At 51.6% G+C, this 23588-nt stretch overlaps 13 protein-coding genes across 13 annotated transcripts in view; 5 read left to right on the top strand and 8 right to left on the bottom strand.

The window, feature by feature from the left end:
- Positions 1 to 111, bottom strand: part of VTN00DRAFT_7282 (uncharacterized protein) — a gene marked incomplete at both ends in the record, with an annotated part of 3938 nt that extends 3827 nt beyond the window's left edge. The window contains one exon of the mRNA XM_069434012.1: positions 49 to 111. Coding sequence (XP_069287336.1) covers positions 49 to 111 — 63 coding nt within the window. The remainder of the gene's footprint in view (positions 1 to 48) is intronic.
- Positions 112 to 731: 620 nt separating this feature from the next.
- VTN00DRAFT_7281 (uncharacterized protein) lies at positions 732 to 2773 on the top strand (the record flags this gene model as incomplete). The annotated part of the gene is made up of 4 exons (XM_069434011.1): positions 732 to 1040; positions 1143 to 2199; positions 2260 to 2441; positions 2546 to 2773. 4 exons carry the CDS (start codon positions 732 to 734, stop codon positions 2771 to 2773), a joined length of 1776 nt encoding a protein of 591 aa, XP_069287335.1.
- Positions 2774 to 3074: 301 nt separating this feature from the next.
- VTN00DRAFT_7280 (uncharacterized protein) lies at positions 3075 to 4654 on the bottom strand (the record flags this gene model as incomplete). The annotated part of the gene is made up of 10 exons (XM_069434010.1): positions 3075 to 3338; positions 3403 to 3757; positions 3833 to 3863; positions 3923 to 3948; positions 4016 to 4173; positions 4226 to 4270; positions 4332 to 4338; positions 4405 to 4458; positions 4518 to 4555; positions 4607 to 4654. The coding sequence occupies 10 exons, from the start codon at positions 4652 to 4654 to the stop codon at positions 3075 to 3077; spliced, it is 1026 nt and encodes a 341-aa protein (XP_069287334.1).
- Positions 4655 to 6573: 1919 nt separating this feature from the next.
- On the top strand, positions 6574 to 7238 carry VTN00DRAFT_7279 (uncharacterized protein; the record flags this gene model as incomplete). The annotated part of the gene is made up of 3 exons (XM_069434008.1): positions 6574 to 6651; positions 6781 to 7102; positions 7210 to 7238. 3 exons carry the CDS (start codon positions 6574 to 6576, stop codon positions 7236 to 7238), a joined length of 429 nt encoding a protein of 142 aa, XP_069287333.1.
- Positions 7239 to 7333: 95 nt separating this feature from the next.
- On the bottom strand, positions 7334 to 7774 carry VTN00DRAFT_7278 (uncharacterized protein; the record flags this gene model as incomplete). The annotated part of the gene is made up of 4 exons (XM_069434007.1): positions 7334 to 7434; positions 7540 to 7612; positions 7661 to 7726; positions 7772 to 7774. The coding sequence occupies 4 exons, from the start codon at positions 7772 to 7774 to the stop codon at positions 7334 to 7336; spliced, it is 243 nt and encodes an 80-aa protein (XP_069287332.1).
- Positions 7775 to 9043: 1269 nt separating this feature from the next.
- On the bottom strand, positions 9044 to 11047 carry VTN00DRAFT_7277 (uncharacterized protein; the record flags this gene model as incomplete). Its single annotated transcript, XM_069434006.1, has 3 exons — positions 9044 to 9887; positions 9935 to 9964; positions 10017 to 11047. 3 exons carry the CDS (start codon positions 11045 to 11047, stop codon positions 9044 to 9046), a joined length of 1905 nt encoding a protein of 634 aa, XP_069287331.1.
- A 915-nt stretch (positions 11048 to 11962) lies between these two features.
- VTN00DRAFT_7276 (uncharacterized protein) lies at positions 11963 to 12525 on the top strand (the record flags this gene model as incomplete). Its single annotated transcript, XM_069434005.1, has 2 exons — positions 11963 to 12024; positions 12105 to 12525. The coding sequence occupies 2 exons, from the start codon at positions 11963 to 11965 to the stop codon at positions 12523 to 12525; spliced, it is 483 nt and encodes a 160-aa protein (XP_069287330.1).
- A 19-nt stretch (positions 12526 to 12544) lies between these two features.
- Positions 12545 to 12802, bottom strand: VTN00DRAFT_7275 (uncharacterized protein; the record flags this gene model as incomplete). Its single annotated transcript, XM_069434004.1, has 1 exon — positions 12545 to 12802. One exon carries the CDS (start codon positions 12800 to 12802, stop codon positions 12545 to 12547), a length of 258 nt encoding a protein of 85 aa, XP_069287329.1.
- Positions 12803 to 15275: 2473 nt separating this feature from the next.
- On the bottom strand, positions 15276 to 16047 carry VTN00DRAFT_7274 (uncharacterized protein; the record flags this gene model as incomplete). The annotated part of the gene is made up of 2 exons (XM_069434003.1): positions 15276 to 15448; positions 15507 to 16047. The coding sequence occupies 2 exons, from the start codon at positions 16045 to 16047 to the stop codon at positions 15276 to 15278; spliced, it is 714 nt and encodes a 237-aa protein (XP_069287328.1).
- A 406-nt stretch (positions 16048 to 16453) lies between these two features.
- On the top strand, positions 16454 to 16882 carry VTN00DRAFT_7273 (uncharacterized protein; the record flags this gene model as incomplete). Its single annotated transcript, XM_069434002.1, has 2 exons — positions 16454 to 16543; positions 16619 to 16882. 2 exons carry the CDS (start codon positions 16454 to 16456, stop codon positions 16880 to 16882), a joined length of 354 nt encoding a protein of 117 aa, XP_069287327.1.
- Positions 16883 to 17102: 220 nt separating this feature from the next.
- Positions 17103 to 18894, top strand: VTN00DRAFT_7272 (uncharacterized protein; the record flags this gene model as incomplete). The annotated part of the gene is made up of 5 exons (XM_069434001.1): positions 17103 to 17840; positions 17897 to 18385; positions 18446 to 18466; positions 18529 to 18810; positions 18859 to 18894. 5 exons carry the CDS (start codon positions 17103 to 17105, stop codon positions 18892 to 18894), a joined length of 1566 nt encoding a protein of 521 aa, XP_069287326.1.
- Positions 18895 to 20696: 1802 nt separating this feature from the next.
- On the bottom strand, positions 20697 to 21902 carry VTN00DRAFT_7271 (40S ribosomal protein eS4; the record flags this gene model as incomplete). The annotated part of the gene is made up of 5 exons (XM_069434000.1): positions 20697 to 20753; positions 20815 to 21109; positions 21280 to 21564; positions 21615 to 21752; positions 21889 to 21902. The coding sequence occupies 5 exons, from the start codon at positions 21900 to 21902 to the stop codon at positions 20697 to 20699; spliced, it is 789 nt and encodes a 262-aa protein (XP_069287325.1).
- A 308-nt stretch (positions 21903 to 22210) lies between these two features.
- On the bottom strand, positions 22211 to 23424 carry VTN00DRAFT_7270 (uncharacterized protein; the record flags this gene model as incomplete). Its single annotated transcript, XM_069433999.1, has 3 exons — positions 22211 to 23016; positions 23075 to 23332; positions 23394 to 23424. 3 exons carry the CDS (start codon positions 23422 to 23424, stop codon positions 22211 to 22213), a joined length of 1095 nt encoding a protein of 364 aa, XP_069287324.1.
- Between the last annotated feature and the right edge of the window lie 164 nt (positions 23425 to 23588).

Genomic DNA, 23588 nt, shown 5'->3' with positions numbered 1-23588 from the left:
TTTACCCTTCTACTCCGTTCGTGGTGGATGTGGAGACGGAAAACAGACCTGCAGGGCGGGCGCGTACGGCGCCGTCACGACGCGCTCGATCTCGCGCGCGAGCTCCGCCATCGGCTTTCTTTGCGTTTCTACTAAATTAGACGGTCGTGGGGTTCTTTCTGGAGGTGACTCCATCCCGCAGAGCGAGCGACGTTGAGGTTGAGTTCATGGACGGCCGTTGCCCCATCAACCGCGAGATCCGGAGTTCAGATGAGCTGCTGGATGAAGCCGATGACCAGATCTGTCTGCTTGAGCGTACGGCATGCCGAGTAGATATCCTGCGTCCTGCTCCTCACGATACATAATGACCTGCGTCTCCTCCACGAGGTCAACATGGCCGTGCCTTCAGACCTTCCTATCTCAGTCGTCCCCCGTGGAGACCCCGCATGGCCGGGGAGATTCTGGAGATGAGATGGAGCACCTGGTGGAGCAGATGAAGCCATAAAACGAATAACGAGGGCGTCTTCGGCGTCTCGGCCGACATGGCTTGTGCCTCGTCCTTTTAGGCGGTTCGAGCTCAGGAGGAGGCGTCGAGATGGACGGGGGGGAGTATCTTTGCTTTGTCCTCTTTTCTTTTTCGGCCTTTCTCTTTCTTCCATTTCCTCCATTCTTTTTTACTCTCTTCAATTTCTTTTTATTCCCTGCTGCTTCTTCTGTATCCTGCATGGGCCTGCGCGCATAGGTCAATCGCCATGCGGCCCTCGTTGAGCCTCGCCCGGGTTTCCCCCGCAAAACCCCCCCGCCTTCTCCATCTCCATGTGCGTCCCCAGATCTCTCCCCGTCTTTCTCCACGATGCCCTGCTCCCAGATACACCACCGCCAGGTGTAGCAGCACCAGCAGCAATACAGGCGTCAATGGCTCTCCTGCACCCTTCTGGACCACCGGTCGAGCTCTGCTGCTCTCTGCCTTGGCCGGCGCCGGCGCATACGCCTATGCGGTTTCCGGGGGATGGGTGACCGAGAAGCAGCCCCAATATGGCTCGACGAAGGATCTTGAGAAGGTAGCTATCTCTTTTTTTTCCTATCCTTTCTCATTCTCCCTTCATTGTATAGCTCAATTGATCATAAACCGTATGGATTTTGTGTATATCTAACTCCACAAGGCCATTGCCGAACTCCGCGCCAGACTCGGCGACGATGCCATCAGCACCGACGACGACGACCTCCAGCTGCATGGCTACTCCGAATGGTCCTCCGTCAACGCGGACCGTCTGCCCGTGGCCATCGCCTACCCACGATCGACAGAGGACGTAGCGGAGATCGCCAAAGTCTGTCACAAGTACCGCATGCCCATGGTGCCCTACTCCGGCGGCTCATCGCTCGAGGCCAACTTCTCCGCTCCCTACGGCGGCATGACGATCGATTTCGTCTTCATGGACCGCATCCTGGCTCTACATGAGGACGACATGGACGTCGTCGTCCAGCCTTCCGTGCAGTGGATGCAGCTCAACGAGGACATCAAGGACTCAGGCCTGTTCTTCCCCGTTGACCCCGGCCCTTCGGCCCGTATCGGCGGCATGGTAGGAACCAACTGCAGCGGGACGAATGCCGTCCGATATGGCACCATGAAAGACTGGGTCATCAACCTGACCGTCGTGCTGGCCGATGGCCGCGTGGTCAAGACTAGACGCCGGCCCCGAAAGACCTCCGCGGGGTACAACCTGACGGGCCTGTTCGTCGGATCCGAAGGCACGCTTGGTATCGTCACCGAGATCACTCTCAAGCTTGCCACGATCCCAGAGGAGACTCGTGTCGGGGTGGTCACCTTCCCATCCATCCGCGATGCCGCTTCCGCGGCCATGCAGGTCATCCGGAAGGGCGTAGCCGTCCAGTCAATGGAGATCCTCGACGATGTACAGATGAACGTGATCAACCGCGCCGGTGGCACGGGCCGCACGTGGAAGGAGTCGCCGACGCTGTTTTTCAAGTTCTCCGGCACTGCAGCACAGGTCGCCGACAGCATCAAGCTGACGAAGGAGCTGGCGAAGCAGAACCGGGCGGACTCGTTCCAGTTTGCCCGTGACGAGCAGGAGGCGCATGTCCTGTGGTCTGCTCGCAAGCAGTCCCTGTGGAGTATGCTCGCCCTACGGGATGACTCGAGTCCGGACGTGTGGTCGACAGATGTAGCCGTTCCGATCTCGAGATTGCCTGATATTATCGGTATACTCCCCCTCTCGCCGTGTCTCCATCTAGAGATCTATCCTAACAAAAAAAATATAGAAATCTCCAAGAAAGAACTCGACGACCTGAACATCTTCGCCTCCATCCTCGGCCACATCGGCGACGGCAACTTCCACGAGAGCATTATGTACAACCGGCACGATCCGGAGCAGTACGCGCGCGTCGAGAAATGCGTCTACGACATGGTCGATCGCGCCTTGGCTATGGAGGGTTCATGTACAGTACGTCTCCACCTTCCCCTTTCCCTTCCCATCCCTAACCTAGTCATTGTACTCCGTACCACGGCAGACCACAGGTCCAGCTAACAGGTTTGTGTTGGATGCAGGGCGAACACGGCATCGGCCTCGGCAAGAAAGAATCCCTCCTGAAAGAACTCGGCCCGGACACGATCGACGTGATGCGCGCCGTCAAACGCGCGCTGGATCCACACTGGCTGCTGAATCCCGGGAAGATCTTTGACTATTCTCGCGAGGTATCGGACATCAAGCTGCTTGGTAGTAGCGAGGCGGCTGAGTTGGAGGCTGCGAGGATGGTTGGTGCGAAGCAAAAGTAACGTAACCAACGGTAGGGATGATGTCGCATATCATATCATATACTATGATAGAGGCGGCTCTTGTAGATTGAATAAATATCTCATAGATATAGATGGGATTTATTGTGTTGGATATGGGATCGCGCGAGCATGATGGTATGTATGGACGGATTACTTGTATATAAGTCTGGATATTATAAAGATACGTGCGAAGAAAACGAAAAAAAAGGGAAAAAAAGACAGCCTATGTACATTTGATATCCATGTTCCGCTACTTCAAACATTTGCGATAATCAAAAAAGTCATCCTCCCCTCTCACCTCTCACTTCTCACCCTCCGCCCCAGCAGTCTCAGGCTTAGGCTTCCTCCCATACACAAAATACACCTTAACATACAGATGCAGCGATCGATCCTTCAGCTCGTTCCTCACTCCCGCACACAACACCTCGACCTCCTCGCGTGTCCAGCCCAGGATGCGCGTGAACGGGGCCAGGGTGTACGGCCCGATGGCCTCGATCTGCTGCACCTGCTGGACCCGGCCGAGCTCTTTGAGTTTGGGGTCTTTGGGCCAGGGGCCGATTGGTAACTGTATATTTCATGCGCGGTCAGGGACTGATTTGTACTACGTACATAGGAGGGAAGAAGCAGACCTTGTAAACCTCACAATGCACATCCACGAACCCTGCCTTGATCATCCTCTCCTTCCACGTCTGCACCAGACCCATGCTCTTCCCGAACTTCTCACCCGCTTCGTGCAGGTTCGTGAGGAAGATCTTGCAGTTTGTCGCTTTCTCGTGCGTCCCGTCATCCGAGTAGAACCATGGGTCGGTTGTCTGGACTTCGAACCATCCGCCGGGTTTGAGATGCTTGAAGGCCCGGGAGAAGAGGCGGTCGTGGTCGGCGATGAAGCCCATGAGTTCGCGGCCGTGGATGTAGTCGAAGGGGCGGGTGTAGAGCCATTCGTTCTCGAAGTCGTCAATCTCGAAGGTGCAGTTGGGCGGGACCCTATGTAGGTAGGCAAGTCAGATGTTTGCATGTTTATGTTCTTAGCAGTGTCTTATGCTGGGAGTCTTTACATACCACTTGGGTTGTATGGGACTTAGGTCCGTGCCTGGGATCGGTAATTAGAACATCTTTCCATACTAGGTGCAGTTGTGTGCAATGTCCCACCAATGACTTGAGCAGAAGGATACTCACTAGAAACAATTGATTCTTAGCACGAGTCAAAGATGTCTAAATTTAGAATTTAATATATATACTTACTCCGCAAAATCGATGGCCCAGATTCCAGTTCCCGTGCCTAGATCCAGCACTCGCTGCGAATTCTCAGGGATCGGCGCCAAAAACAGCTTGCCGCCTAGGAGGAGCCGGTAGAGGTGGTGGCACAAGTCCAACCGGTCTTGCTCCTCTTCATCATTCGGCTGATAGCTTCATTCAGTACGATGTCTGTTCCCGCATATGAGAAACACTTACCAGAATATACGACCCTTCACGGTATGCATGATACCGACGACCGTTCTGACCATCTCAGTAACGAGTGTGCTTGGCGTTGTTGAGCAGTCATTCGCCCGGGTCTCACCTCGTACCTAGTCAATTCGTACGCTGGACTCTGTTGAACCGGAAACGGGATTCAGTGGGCGGCTCTGTCTTACTTGTAGTTTTTGATGCTCTCGCTAATCGATGTTCGGTAGCTAGCAGTCCCGATCCTGTGGAGATAATCAGAAAGTGTGGGTGGGAAGAGATACACCGGTTCAGTGGGACTCACGTGTCGTTGTATGCGGAGTCTTTGTCGGTTTCTTGAAACTGCCAGCAAATCAGTCGCATTCAGCTGAATTCGGGTGTATGAGCTCTTACATCCACTTCCAGGGGGGCAGTGGCGGCGGTTGGTCGAGTGTCCGCCATTGCGTGAAAAATAGGTATGAAAGTAGGTATCTAGTTAAGGTATGTAGTGTGAACAATAGAGTCGCAGCCCAGAGACCCTTAACCATGGCCAGGTACTAGTTCTTATATTGCCGACGGTTTCTCCTCCTATTTCTCTTTCGGCAAACATGCGGGGATGCTTCGCAAAACCGCAAAAAGTGACCACTGTGTCCGCGCGACACGCAGATGGGTTTTACCAAAAATTGCATCGAAGCTGCACTGATATTCTTTGGTCTACCAATCATAAAATGCAGGTGTACTTTTTCCGTGTAGATCATGTCTGTTCACAACCACAAATACGATGTTAGTATAGACGCGCCGGGCCGCTTCCCCGCGCCTAGTCCCCGGCTCGTCACTCGACCTTAAAAATTCATCACCATTTTAGTGCCGTTGATGAGCATGGAAGCATCCTATTCCCATGCAGATCCGTACGTTTAGCTACTAAGCGCTTTGGCCTCGGTGGCATTGACTCGAGAATGCTGCATAAAGTGTCCATTCCGGCCGTTCGAAGCACATCAGCTCCGAGGTTGTCTGATAACAGCAGATGATTTCTCCAAATGAAAAACGTCCTACACGCCAATCAGCCAATTTGGCCCGGGATAAATAATCCAAACAACATCCATGATGTTTCTTGTACGTACGTACATACGTCGCTTAGCCCGCTTGTACTGTGAAGTTAGTATTAAAACGGCCAAGGCAAGAAAATAAGCTTTTTCACCGAAGGATCATATTATAGCACACGATCTCCTGCAGTAAATGAAGCAGGAAATATGCATGAATCCCTGTCGACTAGCCGTCGGTGCTGAGCCATGTACGGAGTACTTGCGTACTGCCTGCGAGCGGACGGAGAGGATCGTAAGACCGCACGGTTAACACCCGACGTCCTCGCAGCTGTTCCCACAACGGCCCGTAATAGTTTCCTCATGATTCTCCGACTTCTCCCCAGGTGCAAAGGTGGAAAGGGTCCAGAGTTAGTGCCCTCGAACACGATCCCATCGACGACTTTGGCGGCAGAGAATGCCTTAGGCTGTCCAATAATGGTGGCCTCGAAGCCGGTTTTTGGCTATTGTGGAGTCCCAGTTCATCTAGGTCCAAGCAACAGTCTTGCGGAGTGATTTTTCAAATTTCTCGCTGGTTGCTCCACAATTCGTATCTCATTCTTGCCGGTGCCGATCCTCCACCACGGTGTACTTCGTAAGTTAGATACCGTCCGATTAGTATGCCTGTCTCTGTTAATACGAGCATGCCACTATATATGTAGTTATTCCTTTTCAGAATCCTCAAAAATGAGAGACACAGATCTGCCAAGTTATTAACGTTCCCTCCTGGGATACTGACGTGATTCATCAACAGGAGGGTAGGTAGACGATTCGAGAATGACGGAACTTCGAAGGCGTTCAACTGGCGATGAGCGGAAGCCCAATCTACCAATCTCGTATGAGAAAGGACATATATGGTTATGAGAATCCAGTCGAGTTGGGATAACCGAATTCGTGATGGGACGAGTTCAATCTACGCGTCGCATGTAGCAGATGACATCCTGCCTCAGGCGACAACAGGAACAACGATTCGCCGAGGACAGCCCACCGCTCACGGAAGGGCCGCGCAGGGCAACAGGCCGGAGAGCCTCTTGGAACCTGCTCGTCGCTCTCCACGACTGACATCCTCCTGCACTCTCCTGTATAGACCTATATCGGCTTCTGCAGATAGCCTGACACCCTTTTCCAATACTTCATCCAGATTTCGTGCCTCCGCGACAGATATCAAGCCTCACAGCTGGCTCGTCGCAAGACCCCAGCTTTTCCCCGCTTTCCAGCGCCGACGACAAAAGCCACCAACGCCATAGATAACAATCCCAACAGGCACATACGGCCCCGCCCGCAACAACGACCTAGTTCAAGATGCAGTCCATCCCGGACGCGCGTCAGCAGACCTTCGACGAGATCTACGGGCCTCCCGAGAACTTCCTCGAGATCGAGGTGAGTCTGCCCTCCCTCCTACTCCGCTCATCCGCAGGACATACCTCGTCTCTACCCATCCATCTATCTACCTATCTAGCCAACGCCTGCACCATGCGCTAACCAATTCGTTTTGTCATTGCTATATAGGTCCGTAACCCCCAAACTCACGGCACCTCGCGCAACATGTACACCTCGTACGAGATCGTCTGCCGCACCAACATCCCCGCCTTCAAGCTCAAGCATTCAGTCGTGCGCCGGCGCTACTCCGACTTCGAGTACTTCCGCGATATCCTGGAGCGGGAGAGCACGCGCGTCACTATCCCCCCGCTGCCCGGAAAGGTATTCACGAACCGGTTCAGCGACGACGTGATCGAGCACCGGCGGGAAGGGCTGCAGCGGTTCCTGCAGATCGTGGTCGGGCACCCGCTCCTGCAGACGGGGAGTAAGGTGCTGGCGAGTTTTGTGCAGGGTGCGTTCTTGACTCTCCTTTCTGCCCCTCATAACTGTTCAATTGATATCGTCGGGAACAATTATGGATTTGGCGATACAAGAACGCTGACTGGAATGATACCGCAGACCCGAACTGGGACCGCAACGCGTGGTAATCTGAACACTTGCCTTGCTACTCATTGTTTATTCCCCGCTTCAAGTTCCTTGTGACGACCGTTTCTGTTCTTCATTTTTTTTCTCGTCCGCACCTCTATTTGATGCCAATCTTCATATGATGACGATCGTCCATGTTCATGTCCGCCATACATAATTTCCAGATCCAGATTCCACCGTCAAAACGACATCCTCCTCCTGGTCTTTTGAAAAATCAAGTCAGAAGACTGAATGCGATCCACTAGCTATTCATTCAAATTCAGGGAGGTTGTCTGCATTTTTTGACCTGTTACTTTAACTGACTGACCTTGATCAATCGGTACATTTTGGCCCGCTCTCTCGTTGTCTGCACAGTTCGTTCAGCATGGTTAGGTGCCTAGCGTTGTCTTTCAGCAAACTGCGACTACTACTTTTCACTTCAAACCAATTTAGCATTTCGTCCAATCTGCATTTTTTTCAATCCATTAACCGTGTTTCTATTCTCTCTGTTCTACTCTATAGCTCGAGTTTTTGTGATCTCCATACCATACCATACCATTCGGCGCCTTTTTTTCTTCAAGTAAGTAGGGTTATTTGCTTTACATAAGGCCCTGCCTGACATTGGAATTGCGATATAGAAAAACCGGCTTAATCTCATGGCGAATCATTCTCTACAAGAATATGTATTTCCGTTCATACACTCACTGAACTAGTTTGGAATGTATCTAATGTATGTATGTACGATGTAACCCGTATATAGTCGCATTTCATCTCTTATGAGATGATGACAATAAAGAGAAGATCAGCAGTGTGGACAGCTGTTATTCAAATCTAAGGAGGATGTTTGCCTTTTCTTTTTTTTATACAAGCAATGACCAATTTTCATACCGCGCTCTCTTTCTCCTTTTCTGCACAGCTCGTTCAGCATTGGTTAGGTGCCTAGTGTGGCTTGTCTTCTTGTGCAAAACTACTTTCAATCCAATTCAGCCTTTTTTTTACCATACTTCGAGCAATCAAAATGTGTCTATCTACGGTTCCAGGGTCTTTTGAGCTGCTTCGTTCGCACACCACCACATTTTAAACCTATTTCGTCACTTGCGGTGTCCTTTTTCAAGTAGGTAACCAGGCACCCCCTGTTTTATAAGGTCACCCCGTTCCATGACATTGAAAAGGAAAGACAAATAGAGGAAATCCGCCTTTATGTCAAGGCGGTTCGAGGCTTTTACATACATCAGAATATGTATTCCCGTCCTGTACACTCGCTGCGAGCAATGTATGTTTGATATAAGCCATGTATAGTCACATGTCATATTTACGCGAGATAATAATGACAATAATAATACATAACGGTCATAAGACTAGATAGGTAGGTAGATACCCAATATCCACTATGGATAGATAAGGTAGGTAGTCAAAAACACCGAAGTGTGTAAATGTGAATACCGAAAGGTAAGAGTATGAATATCCGAGAAAAAAAAAGCGGGTAACATTAACCAACGTATTGTTGCGGGGTATAGAGCAAGCCACAGTCAAGAGCAGAGAAAAAAAGTAAATGGAAGAACAATCCTGAAAATTGACAAACCCGAAAGAAATCGAATATGCAAATCAGTATTCCGAAAAGATCGCTTTCAGTGGTAGACGGTAGAATGTGAAAGAAAACATAAGCTTCATTCATGATATATCATCCCAGACCAGCGGGGGCAGCGTGTTGTCTTCCCAGGGAGTATTGTCACCGCTCCCGCCTGCCGTTGCTGACGGATTCTCATCCAGCGGGAACGGGAACACTCCCTGGTGGCCAGTCGACGCGCCTGCTGAGGTCGAGGAAGGGTCAAGAAGTCCTGGCGGTGGAGCAGGAGGGAGCAGTGCCGGGTCTATAGGGCCCAGCAGTGGGGGGGAGGAGGAGGAGGGAGGGGAACAGTGGATTGTTGTTTGTTTTTCGCTTCTGATGACTGTCAGAGATCAGCTGCGGTGGCGGCTGTTGTTGCCTGGCAGTGGCTTGCTGGTTTTGGTTTCGTTGCTTGCCCAGCATAGGGTTGAGGTTGTTCCTGTCAGCTGCTGCAGTAGCTGCAGTAGCTGCAGTAGGCGCTGGGACATTGCTCTGATTGTTATTATTAAGTGTCTTTCCACTGACGGAACCGCCCTCTCGGTATGCGTGAGGGAACTTGGTCCTGAAGCGATCTCTCAGGTCTGTGGCTCTCCGGTGGCCGAGGTTTAGATGCTTGTCCTGCTGGATAAGGGTCCACTGGAATCCATGTACGGCGTATCCTTTCAGGAGAGCTTCATCCTCGGCGGGTGTAAATGGACGGCGAGAACGCCGTTTGGACTTGATTGTGAAATACGGTTCAGGGATTCCAAGAGACACCAGCGTCGATCTGGACTTGTTAGAGAGAGAAGGCGTCGCTTTGAAAGTAGGGGGGTATTTGGTATGCTGTCTCAAACCAGCGGAATCCGATTCTGTTGCTGAAGATGGCCCACTTGGCGAACTTTCAGCATTCGAATTTACTGCAGGGCCGACTGTAGACGAGCTGGACTCGACTCCCGGCTGGGCAGGTCGTGGATCAGGAAGGAGGATCTTCCCCGCTGTACCATTTGAGCCATGCGACTCGGCTTTCATCAGAGCGTTTGCAAGGGATATCCGCAATTGCTTGGTAGCCTCATTCGGATCGGCAGCGCTGTTACCTTAGCCATGTGTAATGAGAATAAAGACACATCGACCTACCCATATGCCCATGGACAGCAGACACGAAACCTAGTGACAGTTCAGCAGCGCAAGTCGAACAGATGGACCTATCCGACCATACCTGTCTTTCAAATTGGCAGCAGTTCTCTTGTTAAACTTCAGCTCCGGCTGGGCGAGTATTGCAGTCCAGTTGCCAATACCGCATTTGACAACACCTCTTAGGAGATCAGTTGTTTCTTGTTCTGTCCACTTCCGCAACTTTTTGCGACAGCGACCCCGCGTCTTGGGCGACATAGGCTCATCACTGTCTTCCGCAGGCCGTGGAGAAGTGTCAGAGGCAGCCTCCTTACTACCTTCTCTTGCAGGTTGTGCGCCGTCTTCACGGTTGACGCCTTTCTCGGTCACAATGTTCGTATCTTTCTCCGTAACTGGGTCCTTCTTATTCTCGACGCGAGAATCGAGAATCTCCTCAAGTCTTCCCTCTCTTCTTTCTGCATGTCCCTTCTGTGCGTCCTTACTAGCAGTTGATGGTGCTCGATCACCGGAGGGTGCGTCTTTTGTGGGCTTCGTCAGAATCTGCGGAATCGACCCGGGTTCAATCGGGGGAAAGAGAGCCGCGTTAGGCGGGGGCTCGTTCAGGCCATTTAGAATGGCGAACGGCCCAAAAGGTGGTGGCTTCTTCTCATTCTGAGCGTGAGGGATCGGCAGTTGGAGGTTCTCCCCGAAGAGCTCTCCCTGGACGTCGACGCGCCGACGTTTGCGGGGCACGTCTTCGTCAAAGGAGGAATATGGGAGCTTCTCAACGGTGCGGAGGTTGATGAAGGCTGGCAGAATGGTCTTTGGGGGAGGTTCAAGGCTGGGAATCGGATCCAGAGGTGGATCGACGTGTGTGTTAGTAGTACGAGCAGCGTTCAGGAACTCCTCCAAGGTCGGGAGCTTCGCGGGGAGGGCCCCACTGGAAGAGTTGGTCTTGGGGATATTGGTTTCACGGATTCCGCTGCTCGCATTAGGCTCGAGCGGAGATGGCACGCTCAGGATACGAGAAGACACAGGCTGCCGAAGAGGAGCTATGCGGAGACTGGAGAACTGAGGGAGGTCGCGGATCTGGGGCAGGATATCATCATGGGGCGTGAACGGGCCGCCCGAATCCATCGTCAAGACCTCGAGGATCCCTCGATGGCGGGGGAAGCATCGGGCGGGCAGTAACGTAGCTGGAATTCAAATGCCAGAGATAGGCATGTCAGTCTCGCTGCGCCATTCTCGCAGAGATATGATGGCGACCAGATAGTCATCGATACTGAGGAGCAAGGGAGAGTAAGGTATGACGGAAAGTTTCCGAATTTCCAGGACGAGATACGGACCGCGAGAAGACCGCACCACGCAGCTTGGCGGGCGAGCCAGAGACGACCGCAACATCAGATCTCTGCAATGAAATAAACCGCCAAAGAAAGTCACGAGGATTCTAACTCCATCCTGCGCGACGACCACGAACGCGCATCTACCACGACCGCAGTTCCAGAACACCATCTCTCCCTTCTCAAACGCGTCGACCGCAACTTCGACAAGCGTTCTCGGTCACATGACGCGACGAGACCCTTCAGCTGAGCTGAAGCTCACGTAGTCGTACTAGCTTGTTTGGACAGACATCCAATACGGTCTGTTTTGCCGGCAATATCCTTTGCATAAGGTTTCCACCAACTAGATTGTTCCATTTGTTCGCGTTCGCGTTCGTTGAGCACAGAAACCCAGCCTCTTCATTTGTTTTGATGCCCCGGAACCCCAACTACTTCCCTGGTGTTGCATGGAGAGCTGCTTGACATAGGCTATCTCACCTGGTTTCCACGCATCTAGTGGTTCTTGAAAGTTCTAGACGCGCAATCGCCCCTTCAGCTCTTCATAGCCTTGTTTATTATCAATCGGCTTGCCCGGTTGCCTTCTGTTTCAGCTCACAAAGTCCAATTGATTTTCGTCTTCTCTTCTTCTCTCTCTCTCTCTCCAAGATCCAAAAACCCAGACAGAAGCTACGACTTACGACTTTACGACTTTCTTACTATATCTATCATAAAGATGCCAACCATCTTCCCGAAATGGCCTCACATTCTCTTTGGCATCATTGAGCCACTCTCCTTGTAAGCTTCAGCCTCGTTCCACACCGCTGCTATCATGTAAACAACTCCCACTTCTCACACAACACAAAAAACACCAACAGACTCGGCGGGTACCTCACCTCCATCTTCAACCTCCATGGCTTCATCTATGGCCAGACCCCGCAGGCCCGCGCCCCTCCGCTCTCCCCCAGACCAGGCCTGGAGCCCAGCACCCTCGCGCTTGCCTACCAACTGGCCAACATATACTTCCTGCTTCTCATGCTGGGCATTGCCGTCTGCCACACGACCACCGAGCCCAAGGTCCTCCGCCACTATCTGATCGCGCTGGCGTTCGCGGATCTGGGCCACCTCTGGTCAACGTACGCGGCGATGGGGTGGGACAGCTTCTGGGATGTCAGCGGATGGGGCGCGATCGCGTTTGGGAATATCGCGGTGACTGCGTTTCTGTTTGCGAACCGGGTGATGTATCTGTTGGGGTGGTTTGGAGAGGCCAAGGCGCCGAGGAGGGAGAAGAAGTACTAGCATTGAATACCTACCTAACCTACCTAAGGTATGCATGTACTGTACAGTGAGTACAGCACGGGCAATATGGGAGGATATCTGTTTGGGTTGAATTAGGTAGGACAGGGTGGCCTCGGTTCAATTGGTTCTTTTTTTCGATGTGAGATCTTTCGAGATCTAATGAAGTGCTTTGGGAGGCATTTGTGTGAATATGCGAGACTGATGAAAATATTGTGCCTTTGCGGTTGTTGCTGTTGCCGCTGTTGTTATGCCTCGGGAGAGCGTCGGTACAGTACATACCATCAGAATGATCAATGCAAGGAAACGATTTATGACGGCCTTTGTCCAATTTTCGTTCTTCCAGAAAATCTTAGCCCGGAAGTGTCGCTTCAGCCTAATCTGTGGCCGGGGCCTTCTGAGTTTTCTCTGAGTCGATCTTTGCTCTCATCAACTCCTCGTGCTCGATAAAATCATTATAGCACGACACGGCTAGGGCACGAAGGAACCCGATCTGTCTTACGGCCCCATAGTTCTTATAGTAGTACAGCCTTACCCACCTCACTGGTCTCATGACTTTTTTTTCTTGTTACAACCTCTTAGCTCCATAGTTAATCGTCTTGGTATAGTAGTAGTGACGATATCGAACTTAAATGGCGCACTTTAATCCAGCCTTTTCAGGCTTAGTTCGCTTTACGACGCGAGGGTTTCTTCAATTGCGCATCCTGGTACAATTGATCCGAGCTCTTGCACTTGACAGGTTAGGTCCTTAAAAATCTTTCAGGTTTCGGGCCATTTTCACCGGCTTTCCTTGGCGCTGTGGCTGAAAAAAAAAATTCAATTGTTACCTGGACTAGGCATGCTGTAGATGTCCTAAGTATAGTGCTGCGATCGGAGTAGAGTCAATCATCAACTTTTCCTACCTATGAAGTACTATCGTCCGATAACGGAGGCACCGGGGCATTCTAGAACCCCTTCGTTCGATTCTATCGAGTATAGGGGCCGTTCCATGCGGCTCCGTTGTAGATGGGTACGCATTACCTTTTGTTAGACATCTCGTCCCGCTGCGAGGAGATCACAGAACGTGCGTATCTTGGCAGATATGATCGTCTCTGATGGCTGCCACAAGGGACTATTGAAGAGAAAACATCACGCACGGGCTCACCGGAGAAAGCCCGCTGACAAAGGCCTTGTTGGGAAAATGCACAGAGTAGCGAGGTGAAATGCGACGCGTCGAGATCCCAGCTGAGTGGCTTCTGGAACCCCTCCCCACGGTAAATGTGCGATATCATAGTTTGTCCTTTTGAAACAGCGACGTTATGGAGTAGAACACAAAACAATTATATGCGCCCATATATCGGTCGATATTTCTATCCTTGGCTGGACTTCGACTGTAATACGGTGGGTTTGGACCTTCCCCTGACACTCCAGACATGTACATGTGTACATACTCATCCCAGCTTGAAGTTGTTCGTCTGTGTAGTCGTTCTGTTCAGCGCAGACCAAATTAGCAAAGCGCCAAAAAAATAGAACCACCGGCTTGATAGGAATCTTTGCGCCATAGATGCCAAATCTTTGAACACAGGACAATACTCTCTCGTGGCTTGTTTAGCATGTCTGAGGTCTCCTGCGCTACATCGCAAAGCCTTTAAGAGGGTACGCAAGTAACCCCCGTGATTAATCCGTACGTAACGCGGGTATTGACCGACGATTATCGCTGCGTTTCTGTAGCATTCGATCCAGGATCGTCCTCTACCTCTTTTCTCCTTCCTTCTTGCCTTTGTATGCCCCTCTCTATCGTCGTTTACTCATTCCACAAAGAGATAAGTACAGGCGGACGGTGTCGGGAAGTTGTTGCAGGGATTGAGTGATGAAAGGTCGCTTACCAATAGTTCGAGTCTGAGATCGTCTGTTCAACCACTTTTTTCTAGTTAGCCGACAATGTAGATTCGCAGTTGGGCACACAATGTTGGGCATGCCCCCCAGATATCCAGCCATCAACTCGGTACCGGGGTCTGCGGTTATCCTAGATCTTAATTCTCCGAGAGGGACCAGACCCCCGTGTGCTGCGGGAGTGCGAACGGACAAACAACTGCATCCCTACGCGGGAACGTCCCAGATAATCAGAAACGACCAAGGGTAATATGACAAGCAGCAGCCCGCATAGTGGCGACGGGAACCCCGTGCGTTCCAAGGGTATGAAACGGGATGTTGTCATAGCAGGGGCATGGCCGCATGGCCATCAGCCTGGGTCCCGGCCCCAGCTGGAAATTGGATAACGCTAAGCCTGTTCCTGGGACCAACACTCCCCGATAATGAGAATTGATAATCATGGTCTATTAATGGGATCCCTTCTCTGTAGGCGTTGGACATGAAGTCAGTCCAGACTCCCACAACGCGTGCTGCTCGAAGGTTCGAGACGTAGGACCCGCTTAGCACCGACGATGGTTACGTCCAAGACTTCAGCAGGTTAAACAGCCACGATGGAGTCTCCCTGCGCATTCCCGAGGGCCCGTCCGGGCCAAGCCGTTAAAGGACGATCTCCGCAGCACTGGAGTCGTTTCCAGAAAATGGGATGGTGTTTAAAATGGATCAGGACCGGTGGGAAAACGCGACGAGCAGCGAGATAACTAGGTAGGGCTGGCTGCATGCCGATCGTAGTCTGACCAAGCTTGCTCAGAGGTCGAGCTCAGTGTAGCATCCATCATGGCATCGGGAATCCCATAGCACGGTTGAAAGGGAATTAGGTCATAAAAAATCATGAAAAAAGACAGCTAGGCGTAAGACGATAGTCGAGTGGACGAAACGAAAAAGGCCAGAGAATGAGGTCGGATGGCAATCTCGTGCCTCCGACGTCGAGGAGCCGCATCCAACACGGCCACACACAACTCGGAGACTCCAGCCCAGCTCCAGTAAACATCACCACCACTCATCGACCGGCTGCTCTCTGCAGACGGTATTTTCTCGGATATCACAGGTATTTACGCAGTGCATACATCACAAACGCGCTGTCAGATGCTGACTCGCGGCGTGCAGGGTAGCAGGCAGCCAGCGAAACCTCGAGCTCCCGGGCTGCAGGCTCTGAAGCCCCAGCGGGCCGGGGATTTTCTGCCTCCTACAGATGCCATGCGAGATTGGGATCCACTGCGCCCTCGAAGAGGAAACGCCAGAGCGGCGGTGTTTTCCACAGTCGCTCCGACGCCTCCCTAGCCCCTCGGTCCTCCCGCGGCGATGCGCCACTGCATGATGCTGCTCAGTCCCTATCGATGTGATTCGGGACGGTCGATTGTCCAGTGTCCAAGTGCCCGCCACCGGCCACGAAGGTACGCCGTCCAACTCGCCACTGGCAAATGCCGGATCAGAAATGGTGCGCTGCAGCAGGTAGCGTGGGGACGATGTGATCGAGAGTTCTGCCGTCCTGGTCGGGCCTGGCCGGCGATACGGCCAGTACAGACCCTCCGTATCGGTAGCTCCTGGATCTCCCATCTCTGACGACATCCATTGGAAGGAATCTCCATCAACGGAATGGACACGGCGGACCCTCATGCTTGCCCGGCTCTCGAGGTACAGCACCAGATCCGAGATGCATTGTGGAGGCAAACCATCTGGGATCTCAACCGCTCAGCTTGGTTTACTACTGCGCTGAAGAGACGCTGCTGTTCTACTGCGTCCGTTCTCACTGCGTACGTATGAAAATTCGCACGCGGTGCAGTAGTAGATCGTCCGCCAACCGGGCACCAGCCTCTCAGGGCTCCATCACCGAGCAATCCGGTTCCAGCGAACCCAAGGGGTAGCGACCGCGTTCTCCGCACCAAGGAATGGTGCGACTGCAGGGCAAGCTTCCATGAATTCCCCCCACTGCACCGAACAGGGCGCTGACCGCCTCTCTACATTCTTGTTGTGATGCCGCTAAACCGTGCGACTATTGGGGCAGCCATTGTTGTTGTCGCAAATGACGGCGGTCTTCTCTCTAGAACGTGGGAAGCTTCTCTGGGCTCCGACACCGATCAAGGCGCCCGCTGTCGATTCATTTCCTTCAAGGGTGGGTACCCAAGCGTCTTTAGAGCGCAGCACTACACGGGCCGAGCTGGTAAAGGATTGACAGCTGGGCAGCTAGCTGGTCCACTATCTCGGCCCCCAAGTACGGTTAACCTGGCTCCTGGGAGACCCAGAAGTTCGGAACTGGATCACTGTCCTCGCCATGCGCCACCTCGCCCGTGCTCCCCGTTATGCCTCATACGAGCATGGGAGGGGCTTTGTCCCTCCCAGGGCCCTTTCACGTCGCGGCAATGCTAAGGGCAAACGCTGCAGCTTGCATGCTTGTTTCTCCAACCGCCCACCCACCGTCGAGCACCTGTTCAGGCTCCTGGGCCCTCTGTAACTCCTCCGTACGCCGTATTTCCACGGTACCGACCCGAGCCTTCCACTGCGTCCACTTTGAGGCGCCCTTCCTTGTCTCTCCCCGTTAGTCAACAAGGGACATGGTAAAAGAAGAAAACACTCAAATGTTGAAAACGCTCCGTTGTGCAACCCTACGCTGCATATCCTTGCTACTGTACATAGGGAACTCGCGGCGGTGATCGCGCCGTCCATCCGCTGAGATGCCTTCCCCCGCCGCCTACGAGGATTCTCCTTTTCAACCATCACCAGATTCGCCTTTCACTCCCCCCGTTCAAGACGAATATCATGTTCCTCATGCTCCGGGGCCTTTCCTGTATCCATCCGATCATACCCTCGGTTTAGGTCCCGATGTAACGGTCTTGCAGGAGCAGTCCAACCAGCGGTCCCTCTTCCAGTCCAGTTCTGAACTGCCCCGTTTCTTTGTGCCTTACCGGTGGTGGGAGGACGAAGCAACTACCGTTCTCTGGACGTTCGACATCCAGGAGATCAGACGCGTCGTCCGGTTTGGGCTTTTCCCTGATGAAAATCTTCCGAGGACAGTTCTTCAAAGTCGCAACGCCAGCACGGTTGATGACTTCTTGATTGCCCTCATTGAGCCCCAGGAGATACCTTTCATTTCAAACCTTTCTCACGTGCAGAAAGTTGAAGAAATCCTGAGGCGGTTCAAAATTAGCCGTTCTCCCACGATTCCTTGGAGTTGGTTCCCTTCTCAGGGTGTTCAGCAGGCGGATCCACGAGAGATCGCCTCGAAGATCGATGCGGAGAGTCATCTCCAGTTTAAAGGGATCTCGTTCGAAGAATGGGTGCGATACTCCCTTGGGTATCCGGCCCCTTCGGTTGATTGGTTTTTGCTCCAACACTCAGCCTTCTTTATCCATCTTTCGAATTACCTCAGTGCGTACCCTGATGAGGTTGGTAAGTACTCGGAGGTGGAAAAGGTCTGTGACCATTGCCAGATACCAGTACTTGTGTGCATACTAACCATGTTGTATAGCATCTACGAAATCGAAGCCCTTTCGCCCATCGGGTATTGGTGCAATGTTTGCTAAGTTATCGGACTGACGATGATCATGATATGCCCCTCACGTTTGGTCCGGGCTTCGAATTCATCGCTGGTCCGATACAAACGATCTTCCAAGACCACCCTCCCAGTCTGACATCCATTCTGAAGATGCTTTCGGTTTTGGCAATCCGCTTCCGGAAGACCTATGTGCACACTTCGGAGATGGATTGGAACCGCAGGTTTGAAACATCTGTGCCTTTCATAGATGATCTCTTTGCGTCGATTTCCGCCGGCGACTTAGCGCGCACTCTGACGAGTTCAGACGAGGAAGATTTCTCGAGACTGTCTCGGCAGGACATTATAAACGAAGATGCGCTTGTGAAAGATCTCATCGCAAAGTGGAACGCGCTCGGCACTGCTGTATGGGAGTGCTGCACGGCGCTTCCAGAGCTAACGGGCTATATCCAGGAATGTGTTCAAGTAAGTTACTTTTCGAAGTCTCCGATTTTTAAAAATGGCCGTTATCGGTTGTGGCTGTAGAAGTTTGCGAACAGTTGCATTGTAATTCCTTTGGTCCCCCTTTCAAACACTGAAGAGCCTAGTTTCTAACGAGTGTGCATTAGGCGCTTCATGAAATGAGAAACTATAACTCGGCCACCGCCATCCTTAATGGACTTCGAAACTATAAAATAGCTAGTCTCCGGGGTGCCTGTGTTAATAATGCTGTCGGCGCCATTGTACTTGACCCGGCACTTCCATCCGAAGTCCTCTACCTGCTTAATGCTTCGGAGAATTATGCGGCATACAGACAACGGATGCAGGAAGCTCCTGGGATCCCGTTCCTACTCCCCCACATTAGAGAGTACAAGCGGCGAGGGGCACCTGCACTAACTGAATTGTTTCAAGTGAAAGGAGAAGTTATTATTGGCTAAGTCGAACTGGTTCCCATGCAGCTACAGTTGAGGAGACGGGACCGACCGAGCAATTGACCAAACGGATGTCATCGTGGTGTCGGTCTCGAGTCTGCGGTTCCGTGGTTCGCCGCACGTGTACTATTTCCATCCAAGAAACCAGACTCCAAACTGCAGCAGTGAAGGGCTCAGGTATAGTGGTTTGTTTTTTCTTTCCTGGATTGAGGGTCGACTTGACTATCTTCGTTAAGGAGGCGGTCTGTTACTTTTTTTCTCAATATGTCCACCGAATTACTTCTATTATAACATGTGCAGTGCCACTTCCGTCGGAAGTTTGCCGCTGCCTGACTTTTCTATATTTTCAAAATCCGCTGCCGGTGTTACTGGTGTTTCGGCGTTTGAGTCAGCAATGAGAGGGTTCAAACCATTTGTCTTTCTGACTATCTGTGTCACTGTCATTTCCGACTGGACGCTCTATACCCGAAACTCGAATATTCGGACGTCGTTGTACCGTGGTTGTCGCTGTGTCTGTCCTTTTTCTTCTTCTTGCGGTGGTCACGGATGTGGATCATGCAGATCTACCTATCTGTTGGTCTTGATAAGTATATTTGTCTTTGCCATTGGTTCGTGTACTTAGCTTAAACATAAACAGAAACACAACATAGCAGAAGAAAAAGTCATTGTTGAGCTCTTGCTTCTTTTAACATTACCTTTCTCGAGGTCGCACCAACCCTACAGGTGGGATGGACGAGGGTTGGCAACGTAACGTGAGGGGGAAGCTCCTGAGCCTACTATGTAGGTGGTCCACCAAGGAAGCTCCTTTCGAGACCATAGATCAATTAAACTTGGGAATGATCTCCTTGCTGATAGATGAGGGATAAAACGCCCAGCGCAGTTTCTGACCAATGAGTCACAATCCAGCCCTTGCTTACTTACTGTGCTGCTCCTGCCCGTGTAACTGAAAGAGAATATGTAAATCCTACTGTTACTCTGCATTGTATGTATAGACAATCGGCGTGTCTTTGTGTCTTATCTTGTCTGGTCTGGTGTATGTGTATGGTCTGTGATAAGGAAAGTGGCAATACCCTTGTTTTATTTATTTTTTTTTCTATTCAACTTTGCTCAAGTTATTTTATTTAATTGGGTTATAATATGTCTCAGGTAGTGTTACGTTGAACTGTATTCTACAGAGACAGTGGGATCGGTCTCTTGGTGTTTCGGTTTTCGGATATATATCCGAATCCCAAAAACAAAGTTACCCGTCACCAACAAGTAGACCTACACACATACCCGCGACACACACCCCTGTTTGTGCCTCGTGATCTTCACTGGCTTCTACATGATCTTGATAGCAGTTCCTTGGGTCATGAGGTCTTAGGGTGTATTATTCTATCTGTCCACGGAAGGAAAATTTGTGTGCTAAGATGAGTCTACATAACGCACGGACGTTGCCCGGTGTCTTCGGTCGTTTGGAAATTGGGCAACGGCTACGGGATTACAATGCTACTGGATTACAATGCTACTGGAACGATAGACGAAGGGCATTACTGCTACGAATGAAGAGGGCTAGGAGGGCGTCGGGTCTTATGAATGAAAAAGGAGAGATGCAAAGAGGTATCATAACACAAGCTAAAAGAGACAATCCCATCCCGGTTTTGCTTGCTATGTCTGGATTTTTACTACTGGAAAAGTGTAAAAAATGACGTGAATCCCTATTATGCGTGTCTTTTCTTACACGCATCGTAGAGTCATTTCATAGATCCCGGCCCGGCATCGACACAAGCTCTCCCGCAAGACAAGACGCCGTCTCTCTTTGGAGGTTTTTTACTTTTATTTTTGATTTTGAGAAATAGGCTGAGCTACCTACCGCAGCAGCACGTTTAGTGCTGAGCAAGAGCGTAAGCACGGCGGCGGTCACGCTCCTCGGCGATGGTGAGCTGGAAAAAGACGTTAGAACGTTGTTCGATATGGACCTGGAGGGGAAAAGGGAAAACATACCTTGACACCCTTGCCCTTAGGCAGAGACACCCACGGCTTCTCACGGCCAATGACGAAGACGTTGGACTCACGGGTGGCGAAGGTGTTGTCAACAGCGTCCTTGATGTGGACAATGTTGAAGCCACCATCGTGGCGCTCACGGTGGGTGATGACACCAACACGACCCATGTTACGACCACCAGTGACCATGGCGATCACACCGGTGTCGAAGCGGATGAAGTCAGTGATCTTGCCGGTGGCAATGTCGATCTTGACGGTGTCGTTGACCTTGATGAGAGGGTCGGGGTAGCGGATGCTATATGAAATCGACCATCAGCCCATGAGTTCACACATATTGAGACCTTACTGTTGTCTTCTTTTGCAGTAGGTAGGTAGGAAATTTTGTGTATAAAATCCCCCGTTCCTCCGCAAGATCAACCACAGCTTGGTCCAACGACTGAATGACGCGGAACTGTAATAACTCACGTTCTCGCATCGTGCGTAACCAAGAATGGGATCCCGCCCTTGCCGAGCTGAACGCGCTTGACCTTGCCCAGCTTGTACTCAGCCTCCTCAGCCTGGATGCGGTGGACAGTGAAGCGGCCCTTGGTGTCGTAGATGAGACGGAAGTTCTCGCCGGTCTTCTCGATGGTGATGACGTCCATGAAACCGGCAGGGTAGGTCGGGTCGGTGCGGACCTTGCCGTCGACCTTGATGTGGCGCTGCATCATGATGGCCTTGGTCTCACGGTTGTTGAGGGCGTACTTGAGACTGTAGGCCTGTCAGCATATTTCCGTTAGGATTGGCACAATTGGTCCTACCGGTTACGGATGAAGACGATCAGAGGCAGGCAGTCCCTCAGCTTGTGAGGACCGGGGGAGGCCTTGGGAGCATAGCTCCCGGACATTTTGTCCAGGAGCCAGTGCGAGGGAGCGCTCAAGCGCTTCTGGTGCTTCTTTCTGTATATCGAAAAGGAGCGTCAGTGTGTTGTTCTTCAATCGCGCCGGACATCGTGAAATTGATCGAATGCGACTCAGATTTTGACAATCCGCTGCATCGCACGGTGCAAGGTGATTTGAGTTCAAGGTGACTTACGGTCCACGGCCCATCTTGTCTGATCTGTCGACTCGTACCCTTGAGTTGTCGAGGTGTCGCGAGGAGAGGAAGCAGACGAGGTCGAGAAGTTCGAGATATCCACTCGCAAAATTCGCTTAGCGGTTGGGGCTAGGTTGTGGGATGCCCCAGCCCTAGCGCTAGTCCGCTTCTAGACACGCGACCTCGGCCAGCCATTGCTTATGTAATACAGCAATTAACTTAGTTAACTACATACTCTAGCACCATCAAAATCAAGTATCGTGTTGACTGAATGGAATTGGCTCTGGTATATGCACAGATCTACTGCTTCTATGTAACTTTTTTACACATATCCCTTGATAACAGCTGCTTCCGCGTTCAGGATGGACGATCCCGCTGCTCCGATGACAGTGTTGTGGGAGAGAGCAGCAAACCGGATGTCGAAGTAGCCGTCTTTCTGGCCCTCACGCACCCGACCAACACTAACAGCGTATCCACCGGAGAGGTTCCGGTCTAGTCTGGGCTGTGGTCTGTCTGGCTCATCGAACACAACAATGGCCTGCTCGGGGGCAGAGTAGCATCCTAATTTCTGGACTTCGGAGATGTAGTCCCTCATCGCCTGCTTAACCTGTTCCGCGCTTGGTGGCGGGCGGTTCTTGAAACGCAGTGAGACAAATGCCATGTGGCCATCAGTGACACCGACTCGGGTGCAGGTGGCTCCAACCTTGAGTCCAGACTGCTCCTCGAAGCCGGTGGCGTCGGCGTTCATCGAACCCAGGATTTTCTGGGCTTCGTTCTCCAGTTTGTCTTCTTCACCGGAAATGTAAGGGATGACATTGTCCATGATGTCCATGCTGGGTACACCGGGGTAGCCGGCGCCGGACACTGCTTGCTCGGTGAACACCTCGACCTCTTCCACAGGACCGAACTTGGCCTGGAGGGCAGCGAAAGGAATGACTATGCCGATAACAGCACAGTTGGAGTTGCAGACAAGGAAACCCTTCTTCAGACCAAAGTGCTTCCTTTGGTGAGGGATCAGGTCCAGATGCTGGGGGTTGACCGTCGGGACCACCAGAGGCACAACAGGGTGCTTGCGGTAGTTCTTTGCGTTGGAGAAGACCGGGATGTCGGCCTTGATGAACTCCATCTCTGTATATGATCAGAAAATCTCCTTTTTATTACATTGAGAAATACAGTTTATACATACCGACGTCGCCGGCAACATCACTGTCCAATCCGGAGAAGACGATGTCGCAGTCCTTGAAGTTCTCGGCCTTGCACTCCCGCACGACGAGGTCGCCAAGCTCCTTGGACATGGGCATGGCCTGCTTCCACTTCACAGCATCCCTGTATGGCTTGCCAGCAGAGCGCGAAGAGGCTCCAACGGCATGTAGCACGAGGAAGGGATGCTGTGCGAGCAAGAGGATGAATCGCTGGCCCACGGAGCCCGTGGCGCCCAGGACACCTGATTAGAAGATAAGTACGTGCATCATCATTATATATGCAAAGAACAGTTTAATACATACCACACTTCTTCTTGGTGGTTGGCGACGACATTTTGCTCTGTATGATCTATGTCAAGACCTCTTCAAGGCCAACCTGTGTGACTTGAGTCAATCGGGTAGCTCTCAATGCATTAATAAAAAATAAATAAAAAAGAAGACAAGAGATCCGAAAAAGGACTACATAAACTACTTTACAAGAAAAGGAAACAGAATATG

Source organism: Thermoascus crustaceus (genome assembly GCF_041956765.1).
Source record: "Thermoascus crustaceus strain CBS 181.67 unplaced genomic scaffold VTN00scaffold_4, whole genome shotgun sequence".
Lineage (NCBI taxonomy): Eukaryota > Fungi > Ascomycota > Eurotiomycetes > Eurotiales > Thermoascaceae > Thermoascus > Thermoascus crustaceus.
The sequence above is the reverse complement of the archived record's forward strand: the minus strand, read 5'-3'. Positions and strand labels throughout refer to the sequence as shown.